Source organism: Labrus bergylta, chromosome 15 (genome assembly GCF_963930695.1).
Source record: "Labrus bergylta chromosome 15, fLabBer1.1, whole genome shotgun sequence".
Taxonomy (NCBI): Eukaryota; Metazoa; Chordata; class Actinopteri; order Labriformes; family Labridae; genus Labrus; species Labrus bergylta.
The window spans coordinates 25,754,494-25,778,490 of NC_089209.1; the positions used below are offsets into that span (position 1 = coordinate 25,754,494).

A 23,997-nucleotide genomic window follows, 5' to 3' on the forward strand; every position below is an offset into this window, starting at 1 on the left:
ATTAGCAAGCACTACTGATGGAAAGTTAATAAAAAGAACTGCTTCACAGCCTACAAAGAAGAGCAGATTAATTTTTTCTGACTTTTCATCAGCGTACATTGCGCTCTAAAGCCCAGTTTCCACCAGGTGGTTTGGTTCAGTACAGTTTGGTACAGTAAAACCTGATCCTGTGTCGTTTCTCACAGCCAATCATACCCTTACTTGGTTAGCGGAGCGTAAGCTGGATGGGGCTAGCCTGGTCAACTATGTATTAGCATGACATCTTAGCAGTGTTAAACAATATATGCCCGCAAATACATCCTAAATAGAAGCAGAACACGACACAGTAAACAAAGCACAACAATGGAGGACGTCCAACAGAGCTGTAGTTTAGCTAGCTAGTTAGTAAGCTAACAGGAAATGTCCTAATAACGTTGGTATGATGCAGTGAATGTAATTTATATATTCAACATGACAAATTACAAGATGTAACAACACTTGTATTGACAGTATAAACACTATAACAACGACTAAAGCTACATTTAAGAAGTAGAGGTATCATTTGCAATGGATTGTGGGATGTGTAGTTCATTGACTCAATCGGAAAATTAGGTACACAGTCTCAGAACTTTGCCTTTTCTCTGTTTTTAATGTTGTCCAGGCACCAAATCAATTGTTTCATAGTCACAAGTATTGTGGTAGCTGGTTGCCTTGGTTACGGGCTTCTATCTCGTGATATAAGGATTTTGTGAAATGTCAATGAAGTTTGAAAAAAATTTGACTAACGGATCCAGAGCCGCCAAAAAGTGGGCGCTCACTGTTGAGCTCTAATGTCACGTTCTTAATATTAAGTGACTCTCATCAGTAAAATGCTTTATTAGAATGTTGATCTTTGTAGCTTTGTGACTTTTAAGCCCCTAGCTCGCGGCAAAGCTGCCTACATCATGTAACACGTACCGCAGAGGGCCTCTTTGAAGTCAACAAACTGTTTAGATGATCATTTCAGTCATTGACCTCAGGGGTGTGTTTGAAACTTGTTGCTCTGATGTCCTTTAAACAACGTCATCGTGTTCCTATATTAACACTTACAATGATGCCAACATGTAAGGACGCACTTAGCCTTGAAATACATGACATCATTGTTACACCACAATAAAAGTCTGTTGAAAGATTCAAACATTAAGTCGCCGTCTTAATTCAGGTGCTTTCATCATGAGGCCAATAAAACTCTCCAGTGGATTTAATTATCCCTGTTAAAATCTATTCACCCACCTGCTCCTGTTTTCACATCTGGTTACTGCGTTGAGTTTGACCTTCGTGAACTGAAACATTGTTCATGAATTTCGTTATTCCCATGAAACGAGTCTCTTTTTCCCTGCTTCCCACAATGCCTTTTGTTCGGCTAAACGTCCCGACCTCATAAATCCCCCCCCTCCTCCCCCTTTTTTCTCTTTCTGCCGGAGCTGCACATGAGGGCAGATAAAGTTTGAACACGTCTCAAATAGCTGTTATTTTTCATGGTAGCCACTTTCCATGTGAAGATAAGTGAGTAACCCCCTTCCTCTGTGATAACCATCTACACAGGTAGACTGACCACGAGCTCCCTGAGTGTGAAATGATGGTTTATGCTCTTCTAGAAGAAATAAGTTTGTATGATATCAACCTTGATTAGGAAAAATGTGTTTTATTCTTGAGATCGGGGAAAAGAACTACACTATCCACGATCATAGAGTGTCACAGCGACGTCATGCTGTTACCATGGCAATGTTTCCCAATGTGACCCTCTACACACCGATGGGAAACGATAGTTAGCAGGCTAGCTAGTTAGTTAGCTAACACAAAAAGTACCAATAACCTTGTTATGATGCAGTGAATGTAATGTATATATTCTAATGCAAAATACAACATAGTACAATATAACCACGACTAAAGTTACATTTTAGAAGAGGTTGGATGGATTATGGGATGGGTAGTTAATTGACTCTGAAAAATAAATGTACACAGTCTTGTAGCTGGTTGTCTTGGTTATAGGCTTTAATATCTTGATATAAGGATTTTGTGAAATGTCAACGGAGAATTCACACTGGGAATTTTACTTCTTTTACGTTAAAAGTGGGGCAGTCACTGTCGAGCTCTATTGCAGTAAAAGATTGGCAGATCAATCCGGAAACATAAAATGAAACTCCTGCTGGGAGATGTGGTTTCATGCTTAATGCCACAGTCTGCATGAGGCAAGGTGTGTTTTCTCCACTGCTGCTAATCACTGTGCAAACAGGAACATGTTTGAGTTGTATTTGTAGAGTGTGTTGGATGAAGAGCGGAGAGACATGGTTGCTAAGGATCAAATAATGCTGTCAGCTAAATGGAAGAGTTCAGTTTTTTCAGCCATTGTTTGAGATCTTATGAAATCTTATCTGGTGAACCAAATCAAATTTACTGTATACACGCTTATAAATCTGCTACAGCTGTTACAGAGAATAAAGAACAGCTACAGACAGTGTGCCTTATAAATCTGAAGTCCTGAAGCTGCAGCCTGCAAGCCATCAAAGATGCATCCTATAGTCAGCAGTATTTGTCTATAAGTAACATCAAATGGCTGCTGCTGCGGCGGCTGTACTGTATTCCCGCTGTGCCCGTTGTGGTCACTTTGTGCATTCTGCAGGGATAAGGCTTGGCGTGCATGTTCTCCCTGCAGACATAGCTGCAGTGTTTGTCTCTAACCAGTGGCAGGCAGCGAGCAGCCTGCAGAGGATTTATCGACCCGCTCCTCTCCCGCTGCATGTGAGACGCCATTAATCAGTCCTCAGGAGTAGGATGATCCGGGCAGCGCTTTTCAGTCCTGTGTAACCACTTCCTCCTGCCAGTCTGACGGGCTGTAAAAATACGAAACCATTCCGAGCGTTAAGACGTAAACGACACAGGTTACTCATTGTGTTTTTAAAAACTTGTGGTTTTGATTCAGTTTGATATTAGTCCCAGTAGAATTAAGCTCTTTTCATTACTGTTAGTTTAAGTCAAAATTTATCCAACAATAACTAAAGCAAATGAAAACTCATAGATTGTTTGTTCCTGCCTTCTAATACAACATACAATAATATCTGATAAAAACTCTTCCTGCTAAGTGGCCACATGCCTACATTTTTATATCAGACAAATACGTTTTACACCAGGCGTTAAAGGAGCAGTATGTTACTCTGACACCTAGTGTTTAAAATGGGTACTGCAGTCCAAATTAAAAAACATTGTAGAGAGCTGTCTGCCCCCTCCTCTCTAAGTCGATGCTCATGCAGGTTGCCATTTCATGGACACTGTAGCTTCAGTGTTTATCCAGCTCTGCATGGGTCTGTAAACTTTTCTGTGTTCTAACCTCTCTCCATTTTTTAAAATCATCTCCAATATTGATCCTAGTTTGAGCACGTTTCTGCTCGTGGAGCTTATTAGAAACATGCAGAGGCTTTTTAGGTCGGGTACAATCACTTCTATCTGAACCACTTCTCTTGTCCGCCACTTCCATCTCTGCAACACCTCTTGGTTTGACCTGATAACTGCTCTCATATCTGGCAAACCGAGGGGCGTCCAAAACGGCCGTGTGGGGCTGCCTTAAAAGCGCCTACCTTCTCTGGTCCAAACAAATCCAGACCATTCAGGACCAGACATGAACTAATCAGACCTATTTGTTTTTTGAACCAGGCTGTAAACATGTTAATGTCTCCTGTTTTTTGAATAGGTGTGTATGTGACTTCTGAAGCCAGCCTCGAGGGGAGATTTTTCACTTCTGAATTAGCTTCATTTTTCAACACTGGAGGTTGCTGATGTTGGTTCAACATCAATAGCTGAAGCTGTAGCACTTATCAGTTTCACTTTTATTAAAGAAAAAGCATATGCAGGGTTGGAGTACATTGTTGTGATGTTACACATGGATTTGAACTTTGGTTCCACACTGGACACAAACTCCAATGCCTTGTGTAAAGAACTGTCTTTGTTAAAGCCACTTAAACTTTACTGCTACTTCTACTGGGTCACGTTACTTCCACCTTTTCTTCCGTTACAGTTATCATGGCAACTAGAGGCTGCTGTGTAGCTATAAACATTAATCAGCTGTAAGAAGCTGTCTCAACAACTTATAGTATATAGCACAGTATGCACTCTCTGGAAAATTTTTGCTGATGAGAAATATGTTGATGAAGTTAATGCTGCTTTAAAGATTTAATTTCTTAATTTATAACGCTATATGCAAGTCAAAAATCAAAAAGTCAAAGTCCTATGCTGACATTTTGCTTTAGCATTAAAAACATGTAGAAGTGAGCTAAAACAGCTTAAAGAAACCAATTAGGGCGATGTGGTAACTAAGGTTACAGTTCTCAGAAAAGTTCAAGCTGCTCGTTCCTTGAAAAGATAACAAGATGTTTTCCGTCAACTCTAGCACATGACTGAAAACCATCTTTGTTCGAGTTTTTGACAAATTAAAATTCCAGGATCTGCCTCGGCGTGTTGTGCGCTGATCACTGACCTGAAACTGAACACATTAGTTCTTGAGTAGCCTCTTTAAAGGTGGACTGGCAGCGCTGGCTGGTATCGGGCTTAGCTGAGGAGATTTGGAGCTCGTCCAGTGAGCGCTTTCTCTGAAAGGCCTTTACAAAAACATGACCTATTTTACCATGCAGACGGACAGTCTGTTATTTTATTCCTGCCATGTTTGGGCCTACACTGTCTTATTAAACCAATAAAACATATAGATTTTTGTACGCTGTAGTAAGTGATACAGTTTACAGTTTATACCAATGACCTCTGCCCATTAGTGCAGAAAAGCGAGTCACAAGATTTTCTGCACATGGAAATGCTTCCCAGATTACAGACGTGTGATTATGGCTTGAAGTGGCATTTTCCCAGGGCTTGGTTTTATTGTTTTAAGTTATTATACCAGCAGCATTAAACATGAACAATGTGAGGCCTTGTATAACTATATTTAGCCACAGCTGAGATAAGTACATGTTTTGCATTCAGCAAGTGTCCAGACGCTGCAGTTTGGCTGTCGTTCATGTGAGATCAGAACAGTGTCACCATTTACAACAGGGAACATTTTTTTTCTAATTTGTGTTGCCTATGTTACAGATCAGTGAAACACCGCCATGGTATCTGTTCTTACTCGTTGGTTAAATGAATTACTTCTATTTTGGTTGGTCAAATGTTGTGCCATGACCATTGAAGAGTTTCAGAACGTGTTTATTATTTTTCCAGCTGGCCGTGATGTTGTCCTATCATCGCTGTGTGTTCAATGATGCAGTCAAATCTAAATGCAGGGATGGGATGAACTAAATGAGAGGTTTCTTGGAGTCTACTCATCTCATTTTTCCACGTGTGGACTTTAAGGAATCATGCAGCCCTGGGGTGTCCCTGTGGTCTTTTTTTTACGTTAACAAACATTTCTGTGTACAGTCAGTGTTGATCACCAAACAGCATTGTTTGCAACCTCGTGGCCTAACAAATATGCAGAGTGTCTCTCAAACATTTACTCTGATTATTTTGTTTGCATATGTGCATTTCTTGCATTGTTTGCTTGTCTGCTTTCTTTGCAAACATCATCAGCAGACTCATCCCCCCCCCCCACAGCACATTGATTCATCTCTTCTAACTATTTGGGCTGCTGTGGCTCAGTGTTACATTTTGGACATTTTGCTCTCAGAATTGAAAGCATTTACTCTACCCTGTCTTGGTCTCAGACTGGGTGGACTTTGGATTTTAGATCAAGACGGGTCAAGACCACCACTGATGGGATATCTTTCCATGTCATTACTGTGTATAAAAGGAAAACACCTCTTTCTAAAAGAACAAATGACTTCAATTCATTTGTAGTTTGACGGTCGCAACCTTCCCAGTGTTATGTTAAGTGAGTGACACTCCTGCTGCACAAATGTTATAATTTTTCAGTGATATTTATGGTCTTGGTCTTGTCTAGGCCTCGCCCTACATTGGTCTTCTCTTGGTCTCGATCCCTAAATATCTTGGTCTTGTCTCGTTCTTGGAGCACTCGGATATGTCTTGGTCTCAGTTTGTGTGGTCTTGACTACAACACTAAGATAAAGGGACAGCATGCGTCACATTAGCACCAGAAGTATAGCATACTGAATGGACTGCGTTGTCTTCAATGTTGAATGTACAACCAGTTTGCCGCTTGCTAACTTGTTAGCAAGGTCAACTGGAAGATGGTCCAATAGTGACTGGCTTAAAGGGGTCATATCCCCACCTACATTTGTAGAGTTGTACAAACTAGGGTCAATAAATCAATTGTCCTCTGGGGCTTGTAAAGCAGGACGAACACAGTATTCCAGTTAAAAAGCCTAATCGAGCTGTAACAGTAGCTCGACATAACTGCGCATGTAAACGCACTGTATATCGGCCACTGTAAAAATACAATGGTTAGTGAATATTTTTTGTAAAGTGACCCCTAACCCCCCACCAGCTCCAACTATTATTGTACTGAGATGATCTGTTTCAGGGGTTCTGAGCCCCCCCACCTCTGGCCTGCCTGTGTTTCTAACATGGACCAGCAGTAGGGCAGAAAGGAAAAAAAAGAAGCAGAAAAGCAAACCCTCACATAGAAGAATCTATAACCTGAGATTGTTTGTCATCAGCGTGATTATCAAAAAGTTTCTGATTCTATGTTTCTTGCCACCACAACACGACAGGTTCAAGCTCCTGTGTTCTTTCTATACATTCATTTGTTCATAACAAGCTGTGAGACTGGTAGGACTGGTAGGACTGGTTAAAGTGGTAGAATGAGTGGGGCAGGAAGCAGTGAACCTTGTCAGTGTGTTGGATGACTTGTTGTCACACAGCATGATTTTTTTTTGTTCTTGAGTACACTGAAAAGAATGCCAGATAATGTATCGCACATCCCGACCAATGATTCACTCCCTTACTTACATGATTCCAAACTATACATCTATGGGTTGAGGATGTTGGTACAACAGAAAAAACATTTGAAGTTTCCAAAGTTTTGACATGGCGTGTCATCAAAACGTATCCTTTCTTTTGTTTTTCTACATTCGATTTTTTCAGTCAGTTCATCATTTAATAAGTAGATATCAGGGCGGCTGTGGCTCAGTGGTCGAGTCTGTTCTCTCTCAACTGGAATGTCAGGGGTTCAATCCCAAACTCCTGCAGCCACATGTCCAATGTCCTTGGGCAAGACACTTAACCCCAAGTTGTTCCCGCTTTTTCGTTGGTGGCGTATGAATGGATTAATTACTTCTGATGGTCTCTTTACTCAGCAGTCTCTACCATCAGTGTGTGAATGTGTAGGTGTGACCTGCGATGTAAAAGTGCTTTGAGTAGTCGGAAGACTAAAGCGCTGTACAAGCTCAAGTCCATTTACCAGTTCTTACATGTTGGTCCTCATGTGCCTGTGATTGATTGTTTTTACATGGAGCAGTTCATAACCACCCTGTTACTGTTTTCTGTATATTTTCATTCATTTCAACTTTTTTAGATACAAATTCTGTATTGTACTGATTCGACTCTCCTTTTAATTTCTCATTAGTTTGCAGATGTAAAACACTCTGCATCGCTCTATGCTTTAAATGAGATGTTTGAATAAGACAGCTTTGCCTCTCCTTGCTCACTTTAACAAATACATCTTGGTACATTTGGTATAATTAGTGTTTACACATATTGAATGTGGATTAAAAGCATTTTGTGAATGTTGTGTGTAAAGCAAACAGAAGGAGTTAACCCTGAGTATTACTATAAGACAAAGTGAAACAGGTTGAACTCGTCCATGAGCCCGCTTTGTGGGACAAGGTGCTTATACATGGTGCTTAAACAAGGTGTCACATTGTCTCTTGGGGTCTGTCTCGTCCAGCACACGGCCCTGATATGTTGGAAGTGGTGCCATAGAGCTTGGGGTGTACAAGCCCTAAGCCAGGGGCTCATTCCCACAATGCCCCATTGTTTCCTGTGGATCAAGGTTGTGATTAAACACAAACCTCATTTCCACATTCAGAGGCCAAATCAAACAAGCCTGCACACAATTCCTGCATTATTCCCCTCCATCTGTCTCTGGCCTCAGCTGCCCCGTGGCTACAACGCAGTGAGAAATTAAGCATCTTTGCTTCACAGTTGATCGGTTATCACAGTTCATATAATCTGAGCTATTTTAGATGATCAGTTTTAGATCATCACTCAGATTAGATTAGATGAAGTATATCAAATCTAATCTAAAGGATTGACTCTGGGCGCTTTTATTTTGGTCTGTTTTTACAATCCAAACCAAAGAGTTTTTCCACTTTGAAAATCAGTAGAAATCTCAATATTTATTCCGTCCCTTAGGAAATACTTTAAAGTTAACAGTTTAAAGCAACAACTTGAAGGGTCATTGACAATAGCTAGCTTTGCATAATTGTGTTGAGTTTTTTGATGTCCGCTGCCTACTACTGTAGTAGCTCAACTCAAGAATAGCCATAAATGTGTGCATGAGAATTCACCAAAATGCAGGAAATAAAGTTTTTATGTACAATATTTCCTGGGGGAGGACTCCTGGACCCCCAACCTCTTCAATGTTTCCTGGACTGGGAGGCTATAGCTCACCTATCCAACTTTTTTTCACTGGTATACCAAACAGATGTAGCTTAGTTTGCAGCTGTTGTTACTAGGGATGTTCCCAGCTGACTAATTTCCTAGTCGGTTGAACAGTAAACAGTGTTATTCTGTGTGCCATGTGTGGCCAACGGTAGCATCACTAACACCACCGAGGCTTTGTCTGCTCTGAGACTGTCAGAATAAGATTTGCATATGAAAACTAAAATCATAAAAAACTTCATGGATTGTATTTATATCTTTGTGGTAAGGAAAGGTGTGTGTAGGTCTTTTCTGTTGGGATTTTATCAATGACAATGATTAAAAAAGGATGATAATTTATGATAGAAATCTGTCACTTTTATTTTACAGATGGGCCTCAGAGGGGGGCTCAGCTTTTCCTAGATACAAAATTAGGGAAGGAGGCTCCAAGCTAAAAATGTTAGGGACCACTGCTGTACGGCAATGTATGACAGATTCACAACCTGCAAACAGACTAGAGAAGGGGAAGAAAATGATTTGGAAGGGAATGGCTGGCAGGAAGGGGGGATTAGTTACTGCTGTTGCCTAAGAACGATGCCTGGTTCGAATCCCCATCGGAGAGGAACCTCTCTGTGGAGTTTGCATGTTTGCACGGGAGGTGGGATGAGACGTGGGTTGTCTCCTGTTACTCCGGCGTCCTCCCACAGTCCAAAGACATGCTCGTTAGTTTATTTGATGACTCTAAATTGTCCGTAGGTGTGAATGTGAGTGTGGCTGGTTTTCTGTCTCTATGTCAGCCATGTGATTGACTGTCGACCACTCCAGGGTGTACCCCACCTCTTGCCCAAGGACAGCTGGGATCGGCTCCTGCACCCCCACTTGCCCTAACGGTTAAAGTGGTATAGATAATGGATGGATGGCTGGCAGGGACAAACAATGATGATGGTGACTTGAAAGATGTGCTAAGAAAACTTAAACTTTGAACAATAGGGTCAAAGCTAAGTACCACATGATATCCAAAAAGCTCCAAGGCTACATGGTGCAATGACAAAGTGAATTTTTCTTTGTTTGGGTCTTAGAATTGTCTTTAACAGTCATACATTTCATATTAAAAAGTATGCAGCAACCCTGAAAGCTGTCTGTGGTTGTGCAGTTTTTCTCTAAAGGTGATCTGGCAGGACATTCGTATCTGGTTGAATGTATCTTAGTTCTTCTTCAACTCTTTCCAGCTCTACAAAGCATGACACTGACAGTGAGGCTTGGCTTCTAAGTGAGAAGTTGACTTTGGGTTTGTCTGATGTGTTTTCACCTCAGCCATTTGATTTTCAAGTCAAAGTCTTTGTTAAATCGTTGAACTGAGTCTGAAAGCTGATTTCATATTTCAAAAACATCTGGTCACAATTTAAATTGTAGCTTTGTTATAGTGACATTCCCATCAGCCTCAGCTGTAGTTTGTTCTAAGTGGTAACTTGATAAAATGCTACACTAAATAGCCAAACATGTCCATCACAATACCTGCTAAACAGCTTTGTATTAGTGTTGTCCCTGGGTGTCATTTATTTCCACCTTAACTAAAGTGTAGGTAAGTTACTTAACCTTGTCTATTTGAGTTGATTAGACTGTAGTCCAGAACAAAACAATAGTTTATAAAGCCTGTTTTAGACACTTTAAGATGCTTAAGATGATAAATGAGGTAAGTAATACCGGTGCGGTCCAGTTTGTGAGTCTGCAGGAGAGCAGCTCTAACATGTAACTCAGGATTTGTGTCAATGGATTCTCTGAAATTAGAGCCTTTTCCTGAGAGCTGCTGACCTGGTTTCAGAACCCCATGGTATTCACGCAGCTTTAGTTACACTTGAGTGCAAAGGAGTCATCAAACTGCAGGTTCACACTGCTTTTTGATTTCTGGTGCCACGTATAACAGGAATGTGATCTTTGATTTTTTTTTTTTTTTTTAAAGACGCTTTTTATCTGTCTTTACTCTCTGGACTGATGAAGAGCTGCTCTAAACGTCACTAACCTGCTGAATGAAATGATCTGCATTGTGCAAGCTGTCTTTCTCTTTGTTTCAGTGACAGTCTTGCTCAACTCAGCCTTTACCCTCTTTGGTTTGCATGTTTCTCGATTGTTCAATCTGTGTTACTCATTTAATAAGCAAATGGTAAATGGACTTGAGCTTGTATAGTTCTTTTATAGTCTTCTGCTGAAATCATTTTTGCACTGCAGGTCACACATACACATTCACACCCATTCACACAATGATGGTGCTTTGTGAAGTGTCCATCAGTATTAATCTATCCATTCATAGGCCGCCAAAAAGTAGAGTGAGCAATTTGGAGTGTCTTGTGTCTTGCCAAAGGACACATCAACTCTACAGGAGCTCAGCACCGAACACAGACAAACTCTACCAACTGAGCCACTGAGCCACGGACACTACCAACTGAGCCACAGACTCTACCAACTGAGCCACTGAGCCACGGACACTACCAACTGAGCCACAGACTCTACCAACTGAGACACAGACTCTACCAACTGAGCCATAGACTCTACCAACTGAGCCATAGACTCTACCAACTGAGACACAGACTCTACCAACTGAGCCACAGTCTCTAACTGAGACACGGACTCTACCAACTGAGCCACAGACTCTACCAACTGAGACACAGTCTCTACCAACTGAGCCATAGACTCTACCAACTGAGACACAGACTCTACCAACTGAGCCACAGTCTCTACCAACTGAGACACAGTCTCTAACTGAGACACGGACTCTACCAACTGAGCCACTGAGCCACAGACTCTACCAACTGAGCCACAGACTCTACCAACTGAGACACAGACTCTACCAACTGAGCCATAGACTCTACCAACTGAGACACAGACTCTACCAACTGAGCCACAGTCTCTACCAACTGAGACACAGTCTCTAACTGAGACACAGACTCTACCAACTGAGCCACTGAGCCACAGACACTACCAACTGAGCCACAGACTCTACCAACTGAGACACAGACTCTACCAACTGAGCCACGGACTCTACCAACTGAGCCACAGACTCTACCAACTGAGCCACAGACTCTACCAACTGAGACACAGACTCTACCAACTGAGGCACGGACTCTACCAACTGAGCCATAGACTCTACCAACTGAGACACAGACTACCAACTGAGCCACAGACTCTACCAACTGAGCCATAGACTCTACCAACTGAGACACAGACTCTACCAACTGAGCCACAGTCTCTACCAACTGAGGCACAGACTCTACCAACTGAGGCACAGACTCTAACGTCGACCACAGACTCTACCAACTGAGCTACAGACTCTACCAACTGAGGCACGGACTCTACCAACTGAGGCACGGACTCTACCAACTGAGGCACGGACTCTACCAACTGAGCCACAGACTCTCCCAACTGAGACACAGACTCTACCAACTGAGGCATGGACTCTACCAACTGAGGCACGGACTCTACCAACTGAGGCACGGACTCTACCAACTGAGCCACAGACTCTCCCAACTGAGACACAGACTCTACCAACTGAGCCACAGGCCCTACCAACTGAGCCTTTGATGATCCTTTATCCTGGTTTTAAAATCTTCCAAGCCGACTAAATGCTCTAGCTTAAGGTGACTCTGAGTGTGGGAAGTGACAAACATGACGAGTCCTTGAAATCGAAGGCTACAACTGCTGAGAGCTTTAGAAATCATCATCAGAGTACATACATCTAGTACGGCCTTATGAAGAAACATGTTTCAATCCTCCATCCTTTGGTTGTACGAGGAAGACAAACCTACTGTCTTGTAAAAAACACAATGATGTGTAGGAAGACCCACACCGTAGATAGATCGCAGTGTGGTACACTGAGTCTAAAGTTTTTAATGAGGATGAGGCATAGTGCTTATAAAGAATATCTCTGAAGTCAATCACTGATAGAAGTGTTGCTTGGATGAGTTCCTTCCTAGCAACAGAAGAAAAACATCTCTTGTTTCTGTAGAACAAACACACGTTCAGCCTCAGTGTTTTTGATAGACACTCGATAAGATGACTAAAAGGCAGATTTTCTTCAAGCAGAATATCTAAATATTACAAATAAAGGGCTTAAATAACTAACTTTGAAAGTGTGAGAGACGCCAAAGCCCAGGATCGGAGCTTCTGCTCTGTTTGTCTCTGTGTCTTACTGTAGCTCAGATACAGTATGGGTCATAACAGCCTTTGCAAATGAATAATTCATGCAGTGGGTGGGATTCACTGTAGATGTGTTTCAGCTTGGTTTCCCTGTCTCTCGATGCACCCTGCAGACATGGAGGCCTGTCAAAGGGCCTGATTGATCATGTGGAGTCTGGGATGGATCAGCAAAATGGCACCGTGTGAGCAGGAGTGGGTGAAGCCAATGATCCAGTTACAAAGACAGAAAAGAAGAGGGGCTGCCTGGATGATGCAGCTCAGAGTGCAGCATTAGTCAGGATGGGAGTCCTCCATTATGCAGCTGTCTCACCGCTCGCTTCCATTAGCGGCTTCTACAGTGAGAAGCACACTGACAAATAAAAGACAACATGTGAAGTTTTAATCCTTTGGAGCTACAATACAGTACAATACTTTGCAGCTTCTACAAATAAACCAGTTTAACATCTCCACTCCTAATTGCTGCATTTCTATGACTGGGATAGTTTCCTTTACCCAATGGAAAAACATTATTTAAGTTAAGACTTAGTGCTCTTAACACTGTAAGGTTGAAAACATTATTACACAGCTGTGTTAACTACTTGATTCTGATTGGCTGATAACACATACAGTTGTCTGCCATCCCGCGATAGATCACTGTTGTCAAGAAGAACAAACTGTTGCTAAGCAAAAGCAGACAGTTGGTAGACGGGTCTCTAATCACAGAACCTAAAGGACTAACCCTGGAAAGAAGTCCGGTTAATTTACTGTACTGTGAGAAAAGTAGAAAGTGGACACCAACAGCAGAGAAAGGAGGTTGAAAGATGCAAAAGTTGCAGGCTATGACACACGAATCTACAAAACTGAACATTGCATGTTCAGGCAAGACAATTCGGATGTAAAGGATTTATGTCCTGACATAAGCAGCAGCTCTAGGCCTGGAAACTGTTCCCTCGAAAAGACAATTCAGACAAGCATCTCCTCCATATTTTGTTGACAAAGCTGATATCAAAAGTCCCGCCCTTTCTTTATTTTGATTGGTCAGTGAGGGAGAAGTGACATTAACGAGCGTGGCGCTGTTCTAAAAGTTGAACTTCTTTTAAATTAGAACTCTGAAAGCGCAGGAACAATTAAAAAACAGCTGAGGGAGAGCCCTGAAAACTCTGAACTACATTTATTTTATAGTTTTGTATTGAAAACTTGGGTTGACAGTGCTCAAACTTCTGTCTGTGGAAACAGGTCCTGAAGATCTATTGGCTGTGCTTGTTGTCCCCTGGTAGATCATCTGTGCAGAGCTTGTATGTGGTTGTATTCAGAAGAAGAAAGAGCTCAGTGTTGATTGTAGGGCTTCATTGAGCTTTTTAGGCTGAGTTCAGGCCAAACAATGGGTTGTTTTTGTTATTATAGTATTTTTTATATTTGATAAAACCACTAACTGTGGCGACACTCTGTAGGGAGGGAATTTGCAGACATGCAAAACGAATCAGTGTTATGTCTGACTGATGCAATCGTTAAATAGTTCTCGTTCATTTTGTGCTCCTGGAAGCCCGTTTTACTTCTACTGAAAGACCACATGAGAAGAAAAGTCAAGACAACAGGTTTCTGTGCCCACAGATTAAACTGGTATCCGGTTCAATGTGTGCATGTCTCGTCTTGTTTGGAAACCTCCTAATTGTTCTCACATCTTTGTTGTGTCTTCCAGCTGTTACGAGAACTGAAACACCCAAATGTCATCGCCCTGCAGAAGGTGTTTCTGTCCCACAGTGACAGGAAGGTTTGGCTCCTCTTTGACTACGCTGAGCACGACCTCTGGGTGAGTCTCCCTGTGCTACCGCTAACTACAACTAGCAACAAACACATGGCAGCCCTTTCACAGTAAAGGTTTACTGATGTTTATTGTAATTATCAAGCTGTAGACATGATAAATTATGCAATCAAAGCATGATGAGAACAAAACAATATATAAACTCCCTATTCACTTTGTTAGCCACATTAAGCTTAATTTACCGGTATACACAGCTTATGTTGACCTAAAAATTAAACTGTCAAATGATTAAAATTGTAATAGTTGATCGCGATTCATCATATCTTTGACACTCCATTATTTCACATTTAAAAATTTAAATTTGTTAGGCTTTTATTTTGAAGTTCTGTACTGGCTGAAACTGAGAGTACTTTTCTTGCTTTGTGCTTTTATTTTGAAATAGAGTAAGGCCCTTCTGGTAGAGTGAAGGTTAAGACATGAAATTAAGCACAGAAACAGGAAGTGGTTAGGGATCACAAACTGAAGTCAAACAGCTCAAAGGAACGGTAACAAAGGTTAATGTGCGATGTCATAAGGTAGATATTACTTTGGACTTGTCAGCTCATCAGGAAATTGTAGAGTCTGAGCACCGTGCATCGATCATAGAATATAAACGTCACCACCCCCTCCCGTTAGCTCGAGGTGAATTCTCCTGATTATATCCTGCTGCGTTCTCACATTAGCTCACTCAAAGTTGCTGTTGAAAAAATACGAGTGGTCTGGAGGAGAAATTCGGCTAATGTCAGAGTGAAAAATGTGTCTGTTTGCGTTCAAACATGCAGCTCCTCCAGTAAATATCAGGAGTTTTTCAGGCGTTTTCTGCAAGTGTGAAAGGCCTCTAAGCTAGCCAAGACCTTGTAAAGCTTTTCTATGCACAAAACGTGGCTACCTGCCAAAGAATGTGGTAAATTACATCCACTGTAGTGTACTGTGAACTCATGAAACCTCTTCTTAACTATCATCTGCCCATAATGTAAAATTACAATATTCAAAAATCACAAATAATAAAGGTTAGCTTCGTTCACCAGGCACACAAATCTGTTATCTTGTTCATAGTTTCTCTGTAAGAACTGACAAGCAGCAATGAGCTGAAACCTTTCTCCGCCTCACAGCACATCATCAAGTTCCACCGCGCCTCTAAGGCCAACAAGAAGCCCATGCAGCTGCCCCGAGGGATGGTGAAGTCTCTCCTGTATCAGATTCTGGATGGGATCCATTACCTCCATGCCAACTGGGTTCTCCACAGGGATCTGGTGAGTAGCTATATTAGCTTCACTGCTCCAGTTTCCCCACACACACACACACACACACACACACACACACACACACACACACACACACACACACACACACACACACACACACACACACACACACACACACACACCAGCTCCAGCACACACACCATCCATCATGGAGCTGTTTCCAGAAGCAACACTGTTAACGTCACAGAAACACCGGGACCCAGGAGTTCTTTGTAGCAGCCAAGTTTGGTGTCCAGGCAAAAGACAGATAAACAAGTACTAAAAATATCAAACCCAGGCCACAAAGGGGAAGCGTTAGAAAAATAACAATACAGCTTTAAAGATAAACTCTGTGAAGTATCCGCTTCAAGTTTTCACAAGATTGATATCCACTGATTTATAGACTTCTCTTTCCCAATGTAAGCTTGCGGGGGAAACTCTTTTTGGGTCCAATGGCATCACATGACACTGCAGTACCAGCTTCGGCCACCATGTAAAAGTGACTTCAGTGCACTTCCTGGGGGCAAGATAAAAGGGTGTTTTACCTCAAAGCCTTCTCTTCGCTGCTAATTAAGCTAATGTTAGCTTCTTTTTAATCTCCTAAAACAATTGATGTGAATAAATAAAAAACTAATCAGACAATATTTATTATAATTAATTTGGATTAGCAGAAACTGGCTTGGCGCTTATTTAAAAGTATACAGATATGCATAAAGCCTACTTTTCTTCATTTATATTCTTCAACCTTGCTGATGTGCTTTTGGTTGTAATGTTCACCGTATTTGATCATGCCTATAAACCCCTCTATTTCAGCCCTGCTCAGAACAGGCTGTTTCTGTGTCTGTACCTTTAAATATGTAAATGAGCTGTGTCTAACCAAGCCCCCTCTCTGGAAGGGCTTGGGTGTACTCGGTGCTTTCTAGCTCCATGTCCTATTGTTTACGGTGAGAAGGCAGACTCAGAGGGCAGAACAAACACCTAGCTGTAGGAGTGTCACCCACCTGGGGGAGGGGCTACTGCCCTTTGTGATGTCATGAAGGGAAAATCCCAAACGGCCTGTTTGAGCACACATTTTCTGAAAAGTGGAGCAGACAGAAGACGGAGAGGATGAACTTTTCTCATCATTGGGGGGTTTGTAGACAGACTAGGGTGGGACACATATTAGTGTTAGAAAACCAGTGATGGTAAGGTGAATTAAAAAAGATTGACTCTACATTGTCTTACAAAATAAATCAGAAATAGAAAAGTGAAGACATTTTATTCTGTACAGTAGCACCTTGTCGTCCTCCTCTGCTACATCTGTCCCTCTGAACCTACAATTCGAGGAGCAGAGCGGTGTTGTTTCAGTGCAGGTGTTGTTATGTCCTGCTGTACTGTATTATTATGACTGGTCTGGACGTGTTTGATTGTAATGCTTTTAGAGCTGAACGTCCTGCACTCTCAATGTTGTCTGACTCTCATCTGCCCTTTAAACTGGCTGCAACACTCGGAGAGTTCCTGTGAGATTCTCCTCTACCCAGTTTTCCCACAGTGCACTGGCTGCAGGGAGATTGTATTCTCCCTAGCATAAAATTAATGCTGTTACAGGAACTCTGTGTTTCTCATCCATTGAGCCGCAGTAACAAATTTCCCTTTTCTTAATTAATTCAGTGATTGATTTAGCACGGTTTGGCCTTGGTAGTAATCAGTTCTTCTCTGGTCATCATTGATAAAAACATGCCTCTGCACTGTTTCTGTGAGCTATTGCTCTATTTATGCTAACATAGAGGCGTTTCTTTATGGAAAATATGACAGGGGTGGGCAACTGGCAGCCCCCATCAACCCTCAACGTGGCCCTTAGTTAAATTTTGACATATCAATTAATTGGAAACATGAAATATGTCCATAATAATATTTGATCACTGGTATATGTTGAGTTAAATTTGAGACATAATTGATTGTAATCGTTTTTGTATATTACAATTTGGTCCTCTGGCAGTGAGAATTAAATAAATGTGGCCCTTGCTGTGACCAAAGTTTCCCATCCCTGCCGTAGGTAGTACCAGTATTCACAGCCACTCCTTTGACCTCGAGTCACCGCCACTGTCTGCTTGATCCCTCAAATGCGGATATCAAACACTTGTGTGTGAATGTGTAGGTGTGACATGTGGTGTAAAAGCGCTTTGAGTAGTCGGAAGACTAGAAAAGCGCTATATAAGCTCAAGTCCATTTTACCATATTTACCATGAAGTCAGAGCGGAACAAGCACAGGAGCCGGAGCTTTAGTCTACCACAAAACTTAATATGGAAATATTTTCAAACACCTTTATATCATTATTAGCTCATCAGAACATAAGGCTTATTTTCTTTGCTCTGGTGTCATCACAGTGACGTTAGCTAACAGGGTTAGGGTCCCTGTGCTTTAAGCTCATTTGGTTAAACAGCAACCTAGTTTTTCGATGATATGTTCTATGATTAGTTTAACAACACATATTTTGCTCTGCATGTTATCGTCGTCTTTTGTTTTGCTTTTCAATTGTGCTCTCGCCTTTGGAGTGATCTATCTTTAGAGAGTTACCGTATCTGACATAACTAAGCTGAACTACTGTAGCCTGTAACAAGGCGTGTGCAGGGTGTGCAAGGAGTGAAATGTTTCTGGAATAAACAACAATAAACAAGTCCTCCAACCCATCCCAACCTTAAACTAGTATTTACTACTGGTAAATTTACATGCAATGTGAAGCTACGAGCTAACCACAGAGCGCTAACCACAGCGCGCTAACCACAGAGCGCTAACCACAGGGCTAACCACAGAGCGCTAACCACAGAGCGCTAACACAACAATGCAGTTCAAGACAAAGACAATTTTGTCCGCTGCTTGTGCCTAGTTACGGTGTGTTCCAATTTGATAACTCGTTTGTGCAAACAAGAGTGGAGAGGGGTTGGAGGTGTGTCTCTGGAGGAGAGCGGAGGCTTCAGAAAAGCAGAGGTGTCACCAAACAGCAGTTTGTTTTGGTTTCTTGCTGAGGCCCAAGGGCGACATCTACTGGATCAAAAAGTCACACGTCAAAAAAAGCTCAGACTTGTGCAATTTTAAGAAGAGGGTAAAACATTTTGATACAGGCTATGATGAGAATGTGTGTTTTTGTTGTGTTAATAATGGTGACAGAAAGTCTTCCCTTTTATTTTCCCCCCCTTATGGTCGGCCCTGGATCGGTTGGATTTCATGCGGCTTCTTAGAAAACATCAGAGCTTTCACATGTGAGATTTGAAAAAAGAAACATAACTGGAACAGTTATCATTCTCTCAGGCTGTTCTGTAAACTCCCACTGCCCATCTGTGTGTGTGTGTGTGTGTGTGTGTGTGTGTGTGTGTGTGTGTGTGTGTGTGTGTGTGTGTGTGTGTGTGTAACTCCTCTTATCTCTCGCTGCATCTGCAACATTTTTGTCTGTGCTTATGGAAGAAAAAGTATAATTACCCAAACAGTGAAACACAGAAGTTTAATTTGATTAGCACTATCACTGCTCATTGACGTCAGGAGATCTGGCAGGAAGGAGGCTATTTCCAGTTAACGCTCATGAGAGAATGAATGACAGAGATTACACGGTCGGATGGGCGGAAACGTAGCTCAGCCGCTGGTTGACTTCTCATGGTGAATTAGTTCACAAGTCAGAGCAGTCGCACAGATCAGAGAGCCATCTAACTACCCATCTACAGGCTTTTATCGTCTTTGGATCTCGCCTTGCCCTCTTATGTAATCCCCCGACAATCCTCGAAGGTCATGTGGTGGCTGGACATTACATTATGTAAACCTGCAGGGATCAGGGAGCGCACTCGGCCCTTCACACTCTCTCCTCTGTGGTGATTTAATCTGCAGGCTTTAAGTCTGACCGTCTCTTTGCCACTTTCAGCCATCAATCAGTGACCTCTGAGATTCTTAGATGTGCTCTGCAGTCGCTGCAAAGCGGCAGCGAAGAGCTGAGGTGGCAGGGTTGGATACTGATTTCAGCTCCTCATTCCCAAAGTCTGATGTTTATATTATCTCTGCATTCGTCATCTCAGTTCATGAACCAGTGTGCACAAACTTGAAGTGAAAACAGATTAGATGCTACAACCAAATGTCTGGGATTTTTAAACTTTATTGTGAAAGTAACCCAGGTCGCTCTTCATGGACAGCAACGGTCATTTTACAAATTAAATTTGAGCAACAATCTTAATGCCATACATAAACTGATCATAACATCTTACTGTCAAATACAAAGTTAAAGGTGCACTCTAGATTTGGTAGTGAAATTTGAAAGTTGGAGAAGTGGAACAATTCTATCCATGCTATGATTTCTGAACTGAATACACAAACTTTATTCAAAGAAAAAATGGCTCCCTGGACACTGTTTGGAGCTAAAAAGCAACCAGGAGAGTTACTGTTTTTATTATTTTTTTATTTTTTATATTTAATATTTTACATTTTTAAATTCTATTTTATACATTGTAATAGCTTCTTATTCTGTTTTATTTAAGTTGTTGTTAGTTCTGCTTTATTTCCTTGTTAGTTGTTTAGCACCAATACACCAAGTCAAATTCCTTGTATGTGTAAATGTACTTGGCAATAAACCATGGCCCACCACCTTATCTTCAAACAGTGTTACAGTGACCACATTTTATGTATAGAGTTATGGACATATATTAGAGAATCTGTACATTTCTCCAACTTTTACATTTCTCTACCAAAACTACATAGTGCATATCTGACATCTTGGCAACTGGAAGTTTAAATGATTTTCACAAGCAGGTACTATTAATTTTAACAATACTTCGTTTTCACACATGCACTCCTGTAAATATCCAGATAATTTCAGGAGGAGCGGGAGACTATCTCTGTCAGACAAGAGGGGGGGCGGGGGGGGTCTCCTGAAGTAAGACATGACAACACAGAAGTGGCACATAAAGCAACAGAGTTCGATTTACGATGCTATAATGAGAATATTTGTCTTTACATCAATTTTATATGTAGCACAACGGAATCACTCTATCAACAAAAACGTGGAGAAGAACATACTGCTGAACAGAAAACATAATGCTGCTATTTAAGTATGTGCACAGAGATCGTAGCGGGGGCACAGGGAATAGACGTCACCACCCCCTCCCTCTCGCTCGAGAAGGCTCTGCAGGAATCTCACTAGGAGGCTGGCAGGAGAAACTCCGGGTGAAGTCAGAGTGAAAGATTTCCACACATGAAGCTCAACATGAAAACTTCAGGAGTATATTTCAGGAGTGTCATGCAGGTTGTGTAAATGTTTTCCTTTACAGGGTACACCCGCTAAATGTAAAGCTAAAGACACAGAAGTTAATATCTTGCAAAAGTCTCCAGACTAATGTTTGACACTTGTACTGAAGCCAGTCATTATTTGAACCTTTAACCTTTACGCTCATGCAGCAGCTCTCTGTCGCTGAACAGTGTCACATATATATGTGTCCTCTCATGATTGTAAGGTGGATGCTTATTTATGTGTTTCAGAAGTTAACTATGCCTGTTTTATCCAACAAAAGTCAAAATGTAAAGATATTCATGGAGAGAATATTCTGCTCTGTGCAGCTGGAGCCGCTGAAACTGTAACTTTACCTTATTTACAGGATTATAATAATAAAACTGTATTTTAAAAAAGAGATGAAAAAACATAAACAGAATCAATGAAAACAAGCACAAAGACTGCAGATACAAACAGACAAGAACAAATACAACAAATACAGTAGCTCTCAAACACGATATAGAAGTAGGAAAGATAGAAATATAGAATAAAATGTAAATATTAGTACGGTAATAAGCAGAAATAAGAACCAAAGCACAGAGTATATCTGGACAAATAATAAGCCATGTACAAGCACAGGGAAATTACTATATTAATATTTTTACAAATGTACACCTGCAGTGTTGAACTGTGAAGATATTACTCAGAGTATTACACACAGGGTGGCTGTGACTCAGTTTGTAGAGTCGGTCGTCTCTCAACCAGAAGGTCGAGGGTTAGACTTCCAGCTTATGCAGCAACATGTCCGATATGTCCTTGGGCAATACACTTAACCACAAGCTGCTCCTGCTGCTGGATTAATTCACACTGATGGATTAAGTATAAACTAATCCAGTCGGCTGCGGTGTATGCATCTGTATGAATGGATGAGTTAATACTGATGGACTCTTGAATATGTAGGTGTGACCTGTGGTGTAAAAGAGCTTTGAGTAGTCAGAAGACTAGAACAGAAATATACAAACTCATTTATCATTTACAATGGAGATATGTAGGAAACCAGAATAATACAAAGGAAGGAGAAATGTTTGAGATGTGGTTTAAAATGTTCGCTGTCTGTCGAATCAAACACGTAAACAATAGTTTGTTTTGTAGATATATGATCATCTTGATGAGCAGAGTGAGAGTTATTCAAATGTCTTTAAATGCTTCATGATGTTCAATCTGTTGTTTTTTTTATTTTACACCCGTTTAACGGGAGTATGCTAAAATGTCCTCCATCAAGAGCGTTTTGTAAGTAACGAGTGAGTCATCGACCGAGCTGCGACATTATGACGCTGTGACAGTGACATATGACAGCCTCAGTGTTTCTTTTTGCAGACAGAAGGAACGCGCTCCTCGTTCTACTTATACGGGGCGTCTGGTTAAAAGCGCCGCCTGCTCGCAGTCAGGACACTCCAATATGAAACAAAAGAATAAAGCTGATTTTGTTGTAGTCGCTCGCTCGCCTGGCAGGCTGTTAGGACGGGCTGTAAGTTTTGCAGCGGGCCGCGGTTCTGTTCAGAACCAGCCGGTCAGCCCGTCTCTGTACTGTTTGATACAGGTGGCCGAGGCTCAGAGGAAGAGGACGCTGACGGGTGAATCTAAGAAGGAAAAAGAGATCGAAGTGACTGAACACTTTACTTTATTCTCTGCATATATCATTCAGAACAGATGTTATGTTGGGCTGTATTGTCAGTCTTCCTCTTTGCACGTTGTCTGTGATGGGGGGGGGGGCGGTTACAGCACTGTGTGTCTTACAGCAGTGCAGTTGCACTCAGAGACCTTCAGTGGGCTCCAAAGCAGCTTCTGGTGTGCACACTCAGTCCTCCTTTTGCTTTTTGTATTTCTGTCCAGCACCCAGTACTTCAAAAACATAAAACACTTCTATAACATGTCAAACTTTGAATGTGTACGTCATATTAATACATCACACTTAACACTTAACCCTGTGAGCCTTCACAGTCAGACAGTGCTCAGGAGGAGGAGGAGGAGGAGGAGGAGGGGGAGGGGGAATCCCGTCTCCTGTACAACAACATCCACTCTCCCACAGGAGCTGCGTGCTTGTTTTGCTCCCTGAAGGTCACAGCTCCTCTTATCTGAGCACCAAGCCTTCCTGCCCCTTCAGAACTATTTTCATTACAGCCGGATGGAATTCTCCATTGTCAACCTCCTTCATACTGATGCACTGCTCTTAGTTAGCCGTTACGTTTTTTTTTCCTGCTGTTTCATTGCCAGGGCTTCCTGCCATTATGGCGATGCGCCGCCTGACTTCTCCCGCCCCACAGCTCGTGTTGTTGTGGTTATTGCTTTCTGTTGAGGTGCTGTGTTTCAGTGAGGAGTGATAAATGAGATGAGTGATCCCACCTTATTGAAAATGCCCTCGAGCCGTCTTATTTCGCTCATAATTCATAAGAGAGCTACAAGTCTGGCCATGTTGTGTGTGTGCATGAGAGAGGACTGATCTGTTGTGTTGTGTGTTGAGCTGAGGGGGAGAGGAGCTCGTCCTCCATGCCTCCTCTTCTCCTGCTCTTACATAACAATGTGTAGCATGCTCTGCGTCTCTGCACCATAGGTATCAGGCATGTGCCTTGCATTGCACCACTGCATGATGGTTCCCATCCCCCCCCCTCCACATATTTTCTCCTGGTCCCAACCCCCACAAAGGTTATGTAACAGCCTCAAGCTATTAGCCAAGCCCGGCAGCATGCACGGCCAGCTGAGTCAAGATGCTGACTGAGCAGCTCTGCAGGCAAAAGCAAAAGGCACCTTTCAGCGGACCAAACCAACGGTCTCTGCCGGCGCGGGACAGTGCTGTAAGTGATTAGTTGTTGCAGTAAATACAGACTTATCAGCAGATATTGAACTGTGCTGCAGAACCACAGGGGAGATGCTGATGCTGCTGATATCATGGCTGTAAATTATCACTCCTCTTCACATTTGACCTTCACATAAAGCTCAGTGTGACGCCTACTCGTCTCCACCT

General features: G+C 41.9%; 1 protein-coding gene across 2 annotated transcripts in view; it reads left to right on the forward strand.

Annotated features, from left to right (window-relative positions):
• cdk19 (cyclin dependent kinase 19) overlaps window positions 1-23,997 on the forward strand; it is a 58,803-nt gene that overhangs the window by 16,548 nt on the left and 18,258 nt on the right. For both annotated transcript variants that reach the window (XM_020636697.3, XM_065963719.1), the window contains exons 3-4: window positions 14,405-14,515; window positions 15,619-15,759. In XM_020636697.3, the coding sequence (XP_020492353.1) occupies window positions 14,405-14,515; window positions 15,619-15,759 (252 nt within the window). The remainder of the gene's footprint in view (window positions 1-14,404; window positions 14,516-15,618; window positions 15,760-23,997) is intronic.